At 39.7% G+C, this 12,521-nt stretch overlaps 1 protein-coding gene and 1 long non-coding RNA gene across 3 annotated transcripts in view; one reads left to right on the top strand and one right to left on the bottom strand.

Annotated features, from left to right (window-relative positions):
- Positions 1-73: 73 nt before the first annotated feature.
- LOC148186819 (uncharacterized) overlaps positions 74-12,521 on the top strand; it is a 14,461-nt gene continuing 2,013 nt past the window's right edge. The window contains exons 1-5 of one of the 2 annotated variants that reach the window (XR_015779087.1): positions 84-210; positions 1,079-1,154; positions 3,261-3,364; positions 4,429-4,527; positions 7,975-8,064. This is a non-coding gene — a long non-coding RNA (uncharacterized LOC148186819). Of the gene's footprint in view, positions 211-1,078; positions 1,155-3,260; positions 3,365-4,428; positions 4,528-7,974; positions 8,065-12,521 lie in introns of both variants that reach the window. The other variant, XR_015779088.1, reaches the window with a different exon arrangement.
- The window catches only part of tmem63a (transmembrane protein 63A), a 20,411-nt gene continuing 17,497 nt past the window's right edge, over positions 9,608-12,521 (bottom strand). Inside the window, exon 23 of the mRNA XM_042503581.2 lies at positions 9,608-11,776. Coding sequence (XP_042359515.2) covers positions 11,633-11,776 — 144 coding nt within the window. The 3' untranslated portion in view covers positions 9,608-11,632. The remainder of the gene's footprint in view (positions 11,777-12,521) is intronic.

Here is a 12,521-nt window from a genome sequence, read left to right as displayed (position 1 = left end):
TTGAGTGTGTTTCCCTGTAGTGTTTACACAAAAAGGGACCACGCGCCAGCCTGGTCTGACGTCACGCTCCCATCTTTTCAAGTGAGTGCGTGCAAGGAGAAGCATCCGCCAGGAAGCAGACAGAGAACGTAAATATTGGTCGTGTTTAGTTTAATTTGACGCCAGGAGGGAAAGAAATTGCAGCTTTTTGTCTCATTTCATGCACTTGTGGTAAGGAATAAACCCTCAGGTACAAACGTAAAGTATTATAGGGAAGTCATAGAAAAGCGCAGCCGAAACTGGTTAATGATGGCTCTGTTCCATTAAGTTTCCCGGAGAGCTATTACAGTGAGCTAGCATACACAATACCAGGGCATTCCCCTAAGTGGAATGCAGCCATCATTAATGTTATTAGGTGCACCTGTGCTTTTCCCGCTGTGGCATGTGTTGAGGAGTTGGGAACTACATGTAATTAAACCAAGAGTTTAGCTACATTTTGCGGTAACTTCAAACTAGTAGTTGAACTACATTCATATTTACATCGCCATTCACGTCGTTTAATTACTTTTGACCACTTTTGACGAAAGTTGCCATTCCTTCCCATCACTTTTCCATGAATAATCTATAATATTAACTTAATAGGTCTTTTTCCCGGCAGACAATTTCACATCCATGTAGCTTTTCCTAATATGACAAGTCAAAATGCCTACTGTAAGGTGACTTTTGTATTATATTTTGTTACATTTTCGTATATCATGTACATTTAATCATTTTTTTACTGAGTAGTTTGAAATGCATTTTCTAAAAAGTAATGTTTGGATTAACCAAACTAGATTTATCCCTATGTTATTTTTGCTGTTGCTTCTTAGCTTCCACCACTACACATTTTGATTTTGATTTGGAAATGTATTTTGGGCATTTAAAAAAAGAAAAACGAGAAATATCCACAGACAATGAAAAACATGAAGCAAAAGAAACTGTCAAAGACTTGATGACTTGGTTTACATATTTGAAAAGGAGAGAGAAGTGCAAACTTACATCAGTCATTTCACTCAGGTAGATCAGTCAGTAAAATAACAAATGTGTGTCACTATCACAGGGTTCCTGCAGTCATGGAAAACCTGGAAAAGTAATGGATTTTTACAATCACATTTTCCAAGGTTGAAAAAGTAATGGTAAGTTATTTGTTTTTTATAATGAAATTGTTACAGTTATCTTCCATGTAATGTAACATAACGGATAACTAATTTTCTGTAGCTTGTAGCTGTAATAATAGAGTTTAAATCTTAAATGTTTGAAAAAAGTGGGGCAAGAAAAAAATGATTATGAGTGCTTAAAAAGTCATGGAAAAGTTTGGATTGTTTTTTTGGGAAACCTGCTATCGCGATAACTAAAATCAAACAATATCTTGATGTTGCCCATATCTACCGCTCACCTGTAACTAAATAATATCAGAAACCTCACCATTCCCAGGACATTTTACAATAGCAGCGAAAGCACAGGTGTAACTTACAGCATTAATCATGGCTCCATTCTATATAAGGGTTCCAGTAAGCCAATGAGAAGCAGGGATGCAGCCATCATTAATATGCAGCTGTGATAAGGCAAATGTCTGCCACGAAAAAGGAATATAAAAAAATTTGAAACACAGACACACAAAATACAAAACAGTACAGTATATTTACTGTCTTCTTCAGTGAATTTTCCATATCATTCTTTTGTTATTTACTTTAGTCTTTCTTACAGTCAGAAAGTCACGCTTTAAGCTCTTGTGAGGTCTTCCTGAGAGCATACTGTGGTCTCTGTGTGCAGTCTTTAAGCTCTCTCTCTCTTTCACCCATGAAGAGAGGGAAGCATGCAGAGGAAAGCGAGGGCTACAGACTGTAGTCAGTAGCCAGTTTTGTGTCTGGCAGTTTCGACTGAATTGTCAGTTAAGCTCTTTGCACAGCTGGCAGGATGCATGCTGAGATCCCTCTAACATGACTGCATGACACATGGGAATAGGAGTGAACAGTGCTCGGAAATCACCTCGGAGTGCTTTTCCTATGCATGCACAATCGTGTGTCTGTATATATGGGAATAGAAACAGCATGAGAGAGTGTTTGTGTTCACCTGAGTAGATAACAAATACATGTGGAATTAGAGATGAGATATTGTATAGGTATATTTAAGTCTTTTCATGGTCATAGTTCAAGGTAACTTACCACCTCATGACATGAACTTGCAGCACACGGAAGTCTGTCTTCTCTCTGGCTTACTGCAATTTCATGAATAGGATTTAGAGCCGGAAAATGAGAAGGAGAACAGGCCCAATGTGTTTATGTTCATGTGTCTGTTTTAGGGTTGAGGCCATAGGGGTGTTTTGGCCATAATTGAAACAGCTGAAACACAATCTAGCATGGGGGAGGAGGGAGAAAGGGGTTGATGCTGGTGTTTACTGCGCTGTGATTTGTGTCATTGTGTTGAGTATTTGCAGTTGGTTGTTTTATCTCTATTTTACGGTTAAACTGTATGAAATCTGCTCAGATCTTTGTCCATACATTTCCAGTTGTTTATTCATTTTCTGTTTCATCCCTGTCATATTTTATGCCACCTGGTAGAGTTTCGCTGGCTCTCGGGCTGTTGAGCTACAGGCTGTATTTTGGCATTTTCTTTTTACCCGCCAACCATGCCGCCTTCACAGTGTACAGCTGATGAAGAGACACATTCACTCCTCTTTCTTTCTCTCAGACAGTTAAACTAGGCAGTGCTGATACAATATAAACCAAGATTATGTTGCTACACTGCCTGTTTCTCGGCCAAAATGTTTTGAGAAACATGTTTTTATACCATGTTTAGCTGTAAAAGTGGGAGTTTGTGAACAGGAAATGCACGCCATACTTGCCATCAAAAGTTAAAACAAAGCAGTGCTGTTAAAAAATAAACCAAATTTCTGTTAGAGTTTCATTTTTCACAACTCCAAATATTTACAGAAGCATGTTTTAGCTTATTGCTTTTTTTGTTACAAGAGATCATTTGTTACCAGCTGGCTGCCATTGTGTTGAGCAGACAGCTTTGCATGATGTCACCAGATTGGTCTGGTAGTGCATTCTGGTATCTGCAGTTATTCTGCCTCTTGCAAAAAAAAGAATAATGCTATCCTTTTTCTCTGTTTTCTCTGGACATGTAGCATCAATTTCAAAACTATTTGGGTCCTTCTACAACAAAGACGGCCTTGTTTTATGTGAGGGCCATCTTTATATTGAGATATATATTTTTTAATGTGATTGTGTATCTTTTAGATGGAGTATAGGGCATCCCATCCACCATCATGATCATCTGCTGATTTTGCAACATTTAACCAGAGTTGTCATCTTCCACCTGCACCAACATTTTGCTTCCAAAGGTAAATCCTTTTTTATCTATCTAACCTGCACTTAATCAAGACACTTTTAAAGTACTCACACTGTTGTTCTGTTTGTTCTATATTAATATTGTTATTCATGACTAATTGATCTCCTGTTATTGGAGCTCATAGTGATGCTGTAACTTCCTGAAATAAATGCATGGTCGATATGTACAGGCAGACTGAGTAGTTCTGTGATCACTGGTTCCTCTGTGCTGCATATGGAGAAAATCCTGTTTAAAAGACACTAAACGAACATCGGTTGTTTGGTTTATCTTGGCTTGGATCCAGCGGTCTCAGCCAGTATACACAGTGTGAGGCTGGCTTTAGTTACACTTATAAAAACGTGATTGGCTACTGTCCAACAAATGATTTTGAACAGTCTGCCACTGTCTAGCTAATCTTGGGGTTGATGATCCTATTTTGGTTACTCACCTTCCTTGACAATCTCTGCTTCCACTGTATTTGCATGCCTTTGGGTTTCTGGGTTTGTAACTTCATTTTAATGCCAAAACAACAGAAAACAGAGCTGTATTTTTATTCATGCTGGTTTTATTACCCTTGTTTTCCTTCTGACCCTCATGTCCTCACCACTTTAAGTTATTACCCTAAAGATCTGAATAAAATCCAACTCTGTTTTTGAGACTATTGATGTGTGCCATTTTTTCTGCACATGTATTTGTAACAGCCTCTCTATAAAGTAGTTTTCATTGTTAGTGGCAGAGTCTGCCATTCAGCATTGCTATTTATAATTTTGTCTCTGTAGGTGTGTTTCCATCCACCTTTTCATATGTGTTTTCACTTTGCAACTAAAAAAATGTAAGTGAAATGCTAAAAATTGGTGAGGTGAAAAAGTTGCTGTATTGTTAAGTGTTTTAATGTGTGCTTCGCTATTATACATCCATTGTTCTCCTTTGTTTTCGGTTTAATTGGTGCACTTTTTTACTTTTAATTTTTATTTATTTATTTAAATCATAATTTTTAGTTTTGGTTGGTGCACTTTTTTATTTTTTATTTTTATTTATTTAAAGATCATTTTTTGGGTTTTTGTCTTTTTTATATAGGACAGCTTAAGCGTGAAAGTGGAAGAAAGGGGATGAAATGCAGCAAAGGGTGCAGACTGGAATCAAACCTGCGGCCACTGCAGCAAGGGCACTGCCAAGGTGAGCTACTCGACGACTGGTACTTTTAATTTCATGAAGTCATTGTGCCCTGTTCTTCTGACTGGATCGTTGGTGCCGCTCACTGCATAGTTCAATGAATCAATATCAACAATATTCACAACAACAACAACAGTAGTGGTGGCAAAAGTGCATAAATATGCATTTTCTCTTGCTGATATTCTGAAAATTAAGTTAAAATTCGTGCTACTATTTGGACGAAAACACATTTACTGACATCAGCCTCACTTTTTACTGTTCACACACCTAATGCAGCATCAGAGCTGGATGAATCTTATGCAAATGTAAATCCCAATTTTTTCCGCTGTGTCCAACCAATTTAATGTGAACAGTGGCATGTCCAGAGTTTTTTGTTCCTGGGGTGGCCAAAGTGGGACACTGACGTATGGAGTAGTGGCATGAAGTACAGCGCTGCTGTGGCCAGATGCATCAGCATAGCTTTAATTCACCATTTATGTCTCCGCTACCCAAACCTACATAAATTACTAACATTGCAGTGTCTTATATTCCTGTTTATAGTTTATTTTAATAGATAAATAGAACAAGCAATCACAAAACATCAGTGTTACCATGCAAAGGAAAAAAAAACACTTCAGTACTTTATTGAAGAAATTGTTCCTCCAAAAGTAAATAGTACATATGCATGTATAAAGTGCAAACAAAATAAAAGTGACAAAAAATTGAAATAAGCCTGTTTCAAACAACTTTTTAACAGTTTTTTGGGTATGTAAAATTAGTTCAGGGTAGACACTACTGCCTCTCAGGTTTAAGACTGAATTGCATCTATAAACGAAAATTCACTCTACTCATCAAACAGTTAAAACTGACGGGCCAGATGGCCTGTCATACTGGGGTGGCCAGTCAGATTTAAGGAGTGGCCCGTGCCACCCCAGGCCACTCCCCTGAATGTGAAGCATGCATTGTCTCTTGTGAATCCCTTGGGCGTGTGAAGACAATCAGAATCCAGCATGGGAATGGCAGACCCCGCCACTAACAATGAAAACCACTGTCTAAAGAGGTCATGGCAGAGTGTCAATACATTGAACGGCTATTGCAGCAAAAACAAATAGTGTCAAGAATGAGGTTTGATTTCATGAAAATCCTAGGGGTTATGACTTTTAGAACCCATTTCGGGCAGTTTTTCTCAAGAACACAGACAGGTTTTTAATAATTCCTGATGTCCATTCATTCCCATGCTTGCCCATTCCCATGCGACACTGCTTTTCCAGGGCTCTGTGTGTTGGCTGTAATTGTCCAAACAAAAGGGCCTCGGTCTGAAGTCACATGCTTCATCAGCAGCGGTGATTTCAGCTGTCTGGCCCTCCGCCCTTCTGGCTAATGTAGTCCACCAACAGAAAAAAGAGGGAGAGTGGGGTGACTTTTCTACAGAGTACCCCTCACAGAGGAGAACACACAAGGACAGCCCCTCACCAACCCACCCACTCACTTGCACAGACAAACACACTTTGAGCTTGTGGCTCAGGATGTCACCTCATTAGAGTTGGCAGTCTAGGTGGAAGTTTTTGGAGTTGGAAGCGACAGAGTGACCCCTCACAGACACACCACTCCAGTTCTGTCTCCCAATTGGCCGGCAAGGAAGTAATACTTGGAGTGAAGCAGCCTGTTTCTGTCCTGGTCCTGCTGCTCTGGGAAACTCACCTCCCAGGCGACCAGCGTTGCCACGGCACTAATCCTGACGGACAAAAGATGGGAGTGCCACAGAGCACGATGCTGCCAGACGCTCTCATTGGCTGGCACCATCACACGCGATGCTGTGATTGGCCGGTGCTATGTTTATATACAAATTGGAGCAGTCAGAGGTCACATCCATCGATCTTGGTGGTGACATGAAGGAAACCTGACCCCAAAACCTCAGAACTCTAAATGGGTTTAATTCCTATTTGATACACACACGTACATGCACACACACACATAAACACAGGGGCTCTTTCTCAAGTCCAGTGGCCTGGGAGAGCAGGATTGAGTGAATACTGAGAGAGAGGGAGTGAAGTGACTAAATAATAGTGTCTGTGGTATACAAAAGCACAGACCACAACAATACCAAGAATGCATGGAGGGCACTGAGTTCAGTGGGTTGCACACCTACACACAAACACAGGGGTTTTGGATTAACACCGGATAAATATTTTGATCCGGAGAAGGGTGTGTTGTGTAAACTAGTAATAACTCACAGGCTAAATCATTGCTCTTTCATTTGACCTGCCAAAAAACACTCAAAACCAATGGTTATTAAAGTTTTGTCAGTTTTCCTAAAATTTTAGAACTTTTTCTTTTTCCTTAAAAGAGTGCCTAAGGGATGACATAGGCCCACCCAGAAGCTAATGCCACCCTGGTTTCCTCATCAAAAAGCCTAAAAGCCCGATTTTCTATTGCATTTTGGATCATTGCAGAAAATGAACTCTTTGGTGAACACACATTTTTGATACTTACATGTTTCAGCAAGACAATCTTCACAAATGAACACCACTTTCAGTATTTCTGAAACCTAAATGCAATCGCCAGAAGTCAAACAACTACTGCAAGGCCGCTGAGTAAACACAGTTGTAGTTTCTGTAGTTTATTTAGCCTGATGTTATTAAGTGATAGGATTCTGTTGACAGAAACGGTGTCAGAGGGCTTTTATGTTGAAACGGAGACGGGAAAAGTTGAGTAAAATAGATGTATATTTTGTTTGATGTCAGTGTGGGAGATAAGTGTGTGGGTAAAAAGTTTTGTTTACTGTCTTATTTTTGCTGAAAGCCTTGCGCGTCACTCAGGATGCACGCGACAAGACGTACTGCAGCTGAGCAGCATTGCTCACGCAGGCAGTGTGTCCCAGGTGTCACGCTCGTGACAGCACAGGATGTAAACATTAATGGCGTCATCCTGGGCTGAGTTGTAACATCGATGCGACATGAGCATGCAGAAAAAGTCTCCATCTGCACGGTGATCCGGTTGTATTTTTTGATTTTAGGGTAAACTGTCTCTTTAAGCATCCCTTTGAGCCAGAAATATTAGTTAGGTGTTCAGGTAAAAAGCACTGTGCCTACGTTAAAAATCTGTAAGAACATCTGACTGAGCTGTTTGAACATGAAAACCGCTCCCAGTTTACATGTAACTGGATTCAAACTTTTGATCAGACTTTCACACACCCACGACTAGAAGTCCAGAACCATGTGGGCCGACACTGAGCCAGTGAGTTTGGCGGTGTGTTTAACATTGGGTCAAAGTTTGGATTAGGGTTTTGGAAAGCTGTACTCTGTAGTTCTGGCTGCTGCTGCTGGACAGAGCTGCTTCCCAGGCTCCTGCCTCAATTACTCCTGCTCCACCGAGCTTACAGGCAGCAAGTGCATTAAACACGCATTTAACACACAACAAGCACAGACAATATATCAGGTATCTAATATCAAACACTCATCTCTTTCCCAGCTCATCCTTGGAGCCGCAGGAGAATGTCTGCAAGTCATTAGTGCCCCCGCATCCTGACCCCGCACAGCTTTCTCATGTGACTTTGTTGAGGTATGTCTGTTCAAGTTTGTCTCCAAGTCTCTACATGGGAATCATGCAGTGTATGTTTGTGTGATTATTAGATTTTCATCAAAAAACCAGGTCATGTTGTGGGTTTTATTATCACTTTCAGCATACTGGAGACCATTTTGTGCTGAGAACAGTGTCTCTATTGCTTAATCACACACACCCGCACGCACGCATGCATGCACGCAGGGGCACGGACAAGCACACGCGAGCACACACACATTGATATAATACTTGAGAAAGAGTAAACAAGCGGGAGATTGTTTTGTAATGCTTAATCTTTGTCCGACATTACGGGTAAAGCACAGTCAATAACCTTTGTGCACTTAGATCTTAGATCTTATCGCTGTGGAAAAAGTAAAAATACGTGTTTTTCAAAGTCTCCTTATGAACAGTCTTTACACATTATCTGTGACTAAATCTGCAGTTATTTGCAACAGCAAAAGTGCAATGGTTTGGAAAGGACACCTTACCCCAAAATCAAATATACATATTTTTCCTATTACGTTTAGTGCTATTAATCAGTTTGGACTGTTTTGGTGTGAGCTCGAGTGTTGAAGATTTCGGCCATAGAGATGTCTGCCTTCTCTCCAGTATAATGGAGCCAAATGGCAGTCGGCTTGTGGTGCTAGAAGCGCCAAAAAAAAAAACATTTGAAAAACTCAACAGCAATGTCTCTTTTCAGAACTCTCTTTCGAACACTCGGAAACTCACACAACATCAGTCTAGACAGATAAATAGGACCACAGGTTAGAGGAAAAATATGTTTTTGATCTTTTGATTTTTAGGGTGAACTATCACTTTAAGTCAGAGGAGTTAGTTAGCTGTTCAGGTGTAGAGTATTAAATGTGTGTAACAAGATCTGTTTGAGCTGTTTGAACACGAAAACTGCTCCCAGTTTACATGTAATTAGATCAAACTTCAGATCAGACATTACTGATCCCACTACTAGAAGTTGTGGGGCTGTTCTGTCCCTTAAAAATGTCTCGAGTAAGGCCTTTAAGTGTGCACATGTATAATGCAAATAATGGAAGCCATGACAGTACTTATTAGTTGTTGCACCATTAAGGAGCTTCATTACACTGATTCTCATCCAATAGTCCAAACCCCTCTTTTCACCACAGCTGATATACTCTATATGTTGTTATTTAAGCACTTCATTACCCATATTTAACAACTGTGCTAACCAAAACAGCACCCTAAGAGTCTTCAAACGACGATAGAGGTCTTTGTCAGCTGAGACAGGTACTGTGGTGAGAAAAGGGGAAAGGGCAGAGAAAAAAGAGAAAGCAAAAGGAGAGGGGACTGAGAAGGAGACAATAGTCAGAGATCAGGTGAGGAGGTGGAGCCACTGAAAGTGTTGCCCAGTTAACTGGCTCATACCAATGTCAGAAAAAGTTAAAAATCCTCAATTCAACACTGTGCATTTGTCCCTTTTCACTGTGGAGTGAATATCTGAGAGGTTAAGCTGCCGCGCTCACTGCAGCTCAACAGTGCCCCCCAATGACGACACACACACTCATAACTCTAAAGTTCTTTCTGTTGTATTTTAAAACTGCATGTAATAGTGAAATTTAAATTACAAAAAAAAGCTAAGGCTGAGTTCCTCTTAACATATAAAATCTGAATTTTAACACCCTTACAACCAACCCACTGTACACTTACAGGTTTGCCTTTTGCATTAAGCTCCTTGTTAAAATGCACATTTCCAAAAGCTTCAAAAACATAACTTTAAAGTAGATTAAATACAAATAAATGTTGACCTGTTTAAAACATTCTGTCATTAATGGTACAGCATGATTATCTGTGCTAAAGAATAATAAAAAACATTGTCTTTAACCATTCTCATATGTAGATTCAACAAAACATTTTGGTTGCAATACTGTTATAAATGTTAGTTCTTTTGTCTAACTCCAAAAGCCAACATTAGATCTTATTAGTAAACTCAAAACAGGCCTCTCTTGATACAAAAAGTGCATAATTAACATGAGGCAATAAGTTATTCCCTTGGCAGGTGCTGTCCTCTGGCATTAAAGAAAGGCACTCTGAAGAAATCAGGATGTTAAGAAACAAACAGAAAGCTCTACTTGTTCAACTCTTTGGCATCAGTGTCGCTGGCTTGATTGTCTTGTTCTGGTAATACTTGTAATGAGCTCCAGCATGTGCAACATTTTGGCTTTTTTTCTACATGGCAACATTCCTTTGTGATTTGGTCAGAGGTCTCGTACAGAAAAAGTATCTAATTCAAGTAGAAGTCTGAGCAGTAGGGATGCACCGATTGTGAAATTCTGGGCCAAAATTGATGTTTAAAATAATAATTTGGCCGATAGCCGATGCTTTTTGTTGTTTTTTTATTTGTGCCAGTGAAACAAAGAAATCTACACTGTAAAAAATAACAGTTTTAAAGTTTGACCTTACATTACACTAACTTTGAATCATCACACATTCAACCATACAGCTTTCAGAAACAACCTTTTAAAAAAAAAAAACTGCTTAAAAAGCCTTTTAACCATATATAATGTATCATAAATTCAAAATCACAAATTCAACTACTGTATTTTATTCAAGTTTCACACCAGTAGTTGTATACACCCTGAGCTCTCTTGTGTGTCCTCTACAGGTATCCTCCAGTAACACACATCACGTATAGGCAAGTATATACAAAAACGCTCATGATGCAGCTGGATGCAGCTGGGTGTGTATGTGAATGCAAGGTTAAACAGCAAGTGTAACTCTGGCCCAATATTTATAACTCACCTTCACTGCCCACTAATCATTTTTACTGAATAGAGCTACAACGCATTGTAATGTAACTCAATGCAACCTCTACTAACTTAATTCTGGCCACCAACTGCACACAGCTAACGCTAACTAGCTTTCCTGCCAGTTTTAAAACAGATTTTTTCACATTTAAGCACTATTGGGGAAAAAATAAAGTGGGTCCCTTGACGATCAATAGTGAGTTTACTGCGTCCTTTTGTCCCAAAAGGCTTCCCGGAGAAGATATGTTCATCCGAAACATGTTTTCTATCCTCCCTAGAAACAATGGGACAACATTGGTCGTGAGTCCTGCTTTTTAACTTGTGCTAAAATTATGTGACACAACAGAAAAACATCGACCACTGCCATCATCAAGGCAAATGTGGGCCAATACTGATGTTCGGCCAAAAACGTTGGTGCATCCCTACTAAGCACCCCACTAAGTGCAAACAATGATCCAGATATTAAATTAATTCCTATTTAACTCTGCCTTTCCAGTTTAAATTCAACACACAGTCCTCTCTGTAACTTTTAAGTCACATTTTTCCAAAAACAGAATAAATTGGGTTTGTGTTTGACTGCTCAGTGCTGCAGGTCTTTGGAAACAATCACCCGCAATTCTCTTGCACCAGGTGGAGATTTTCTCTCAGTTGGACCAGCTGTGTTTGACTGAGCAGTAGGATAAAAATTCAAACTGTGTTCGATGTTGAAATAGTGAGAGTGGCAGATTTACGATCAGAAGTCTTGTGCGTCTTGACTCCAAAGCAGTGACTCAGCGTTCAAACTCGCTGATTCAGCCATCGTCTGACATGCTGTCTGTCACTGGGGTGGAGCTCTGCATCGGGCTGCCGTCTGTAGAGCCGTAAAACGGCTGAAGTTTAGACCCCTCTTGTGCTCTGGCAGGTGATTTGGGATTAAGCACTCTGGGGAGGTAGACCTGCAATTATACAACACAAAAGAGATGAGAACTGAAAATCAAATCCAATCCACTTTATTTATATAGCACGATTTGAACAAACAAGAACAAGGTTTCCAAAGTGCTGCACAGCAAAGTAAAAAGCATAATCAAACAACAAAACAAACAAAAGGGCTCTTAAAGGGGAACATGAACCAAAAAAAGAATTTCAGAATGTTATTTCCATGTCCTAAGAAAGCTCAATCAGTATTTGTGATCATGAGCGAATCTCTCTCAAAGCCAGAAACCAGAGTCCGCCACTCCATACTACCATGCTGTTTGGTAAGCTGAGCTATTTGAGATTTTTTAGTATATCCAAATTAAAACTGTAGTATTAAAGCAATAGTATGTGAATTGCATGCTATTTCCAGTGAAATATTCCAGGTTGCAAACACTGGACACTGCACCAGCATAAATACCCCTCAGTGCAGTAATGCCGAAAAACGTTTACAACACCGGACAGTGATCGAGGCAGCTCTGTAATGTCAATAGGAATAAATATCTCTCTCAAGGTGATTAACCTTCTGAAACCTGGAGCGACATCACTTTCCTTCTGCCGCTTTCAGATGCCTTTCGCAAGTATTTTAGCCTTTGAACCCGGACCAAAATTGGAGTGAATACATAGGAAAAAGACAATGAGCAACTTGATAGGAAATGTTCCACATTTTGCAAGAAATTAGAAGATATAGAAAATTATTTTTTTTTATGCTAGGGGAAAATGTGTGGG

Source organism: Plectropomus leopardus, chromosome 16 (assembly GCF_026936395.1).
Source record: "Plectropomus leopardus strain MGB_pleo_1.0 chromosome 16, ASM2693639v1, whole genome shotgun sequence".
In the NCBI taxonomy this organism is placed as follows: domain Eukaryota; kingdom Metazoa; phylum Chordata; class Actinopteri; order Perciformes; family Serranidae; genus Plectropomus; species Plectropomus leopardus.
This window is presented reverse-complemented; position numbering and strand designations above follow the sequence as displayed.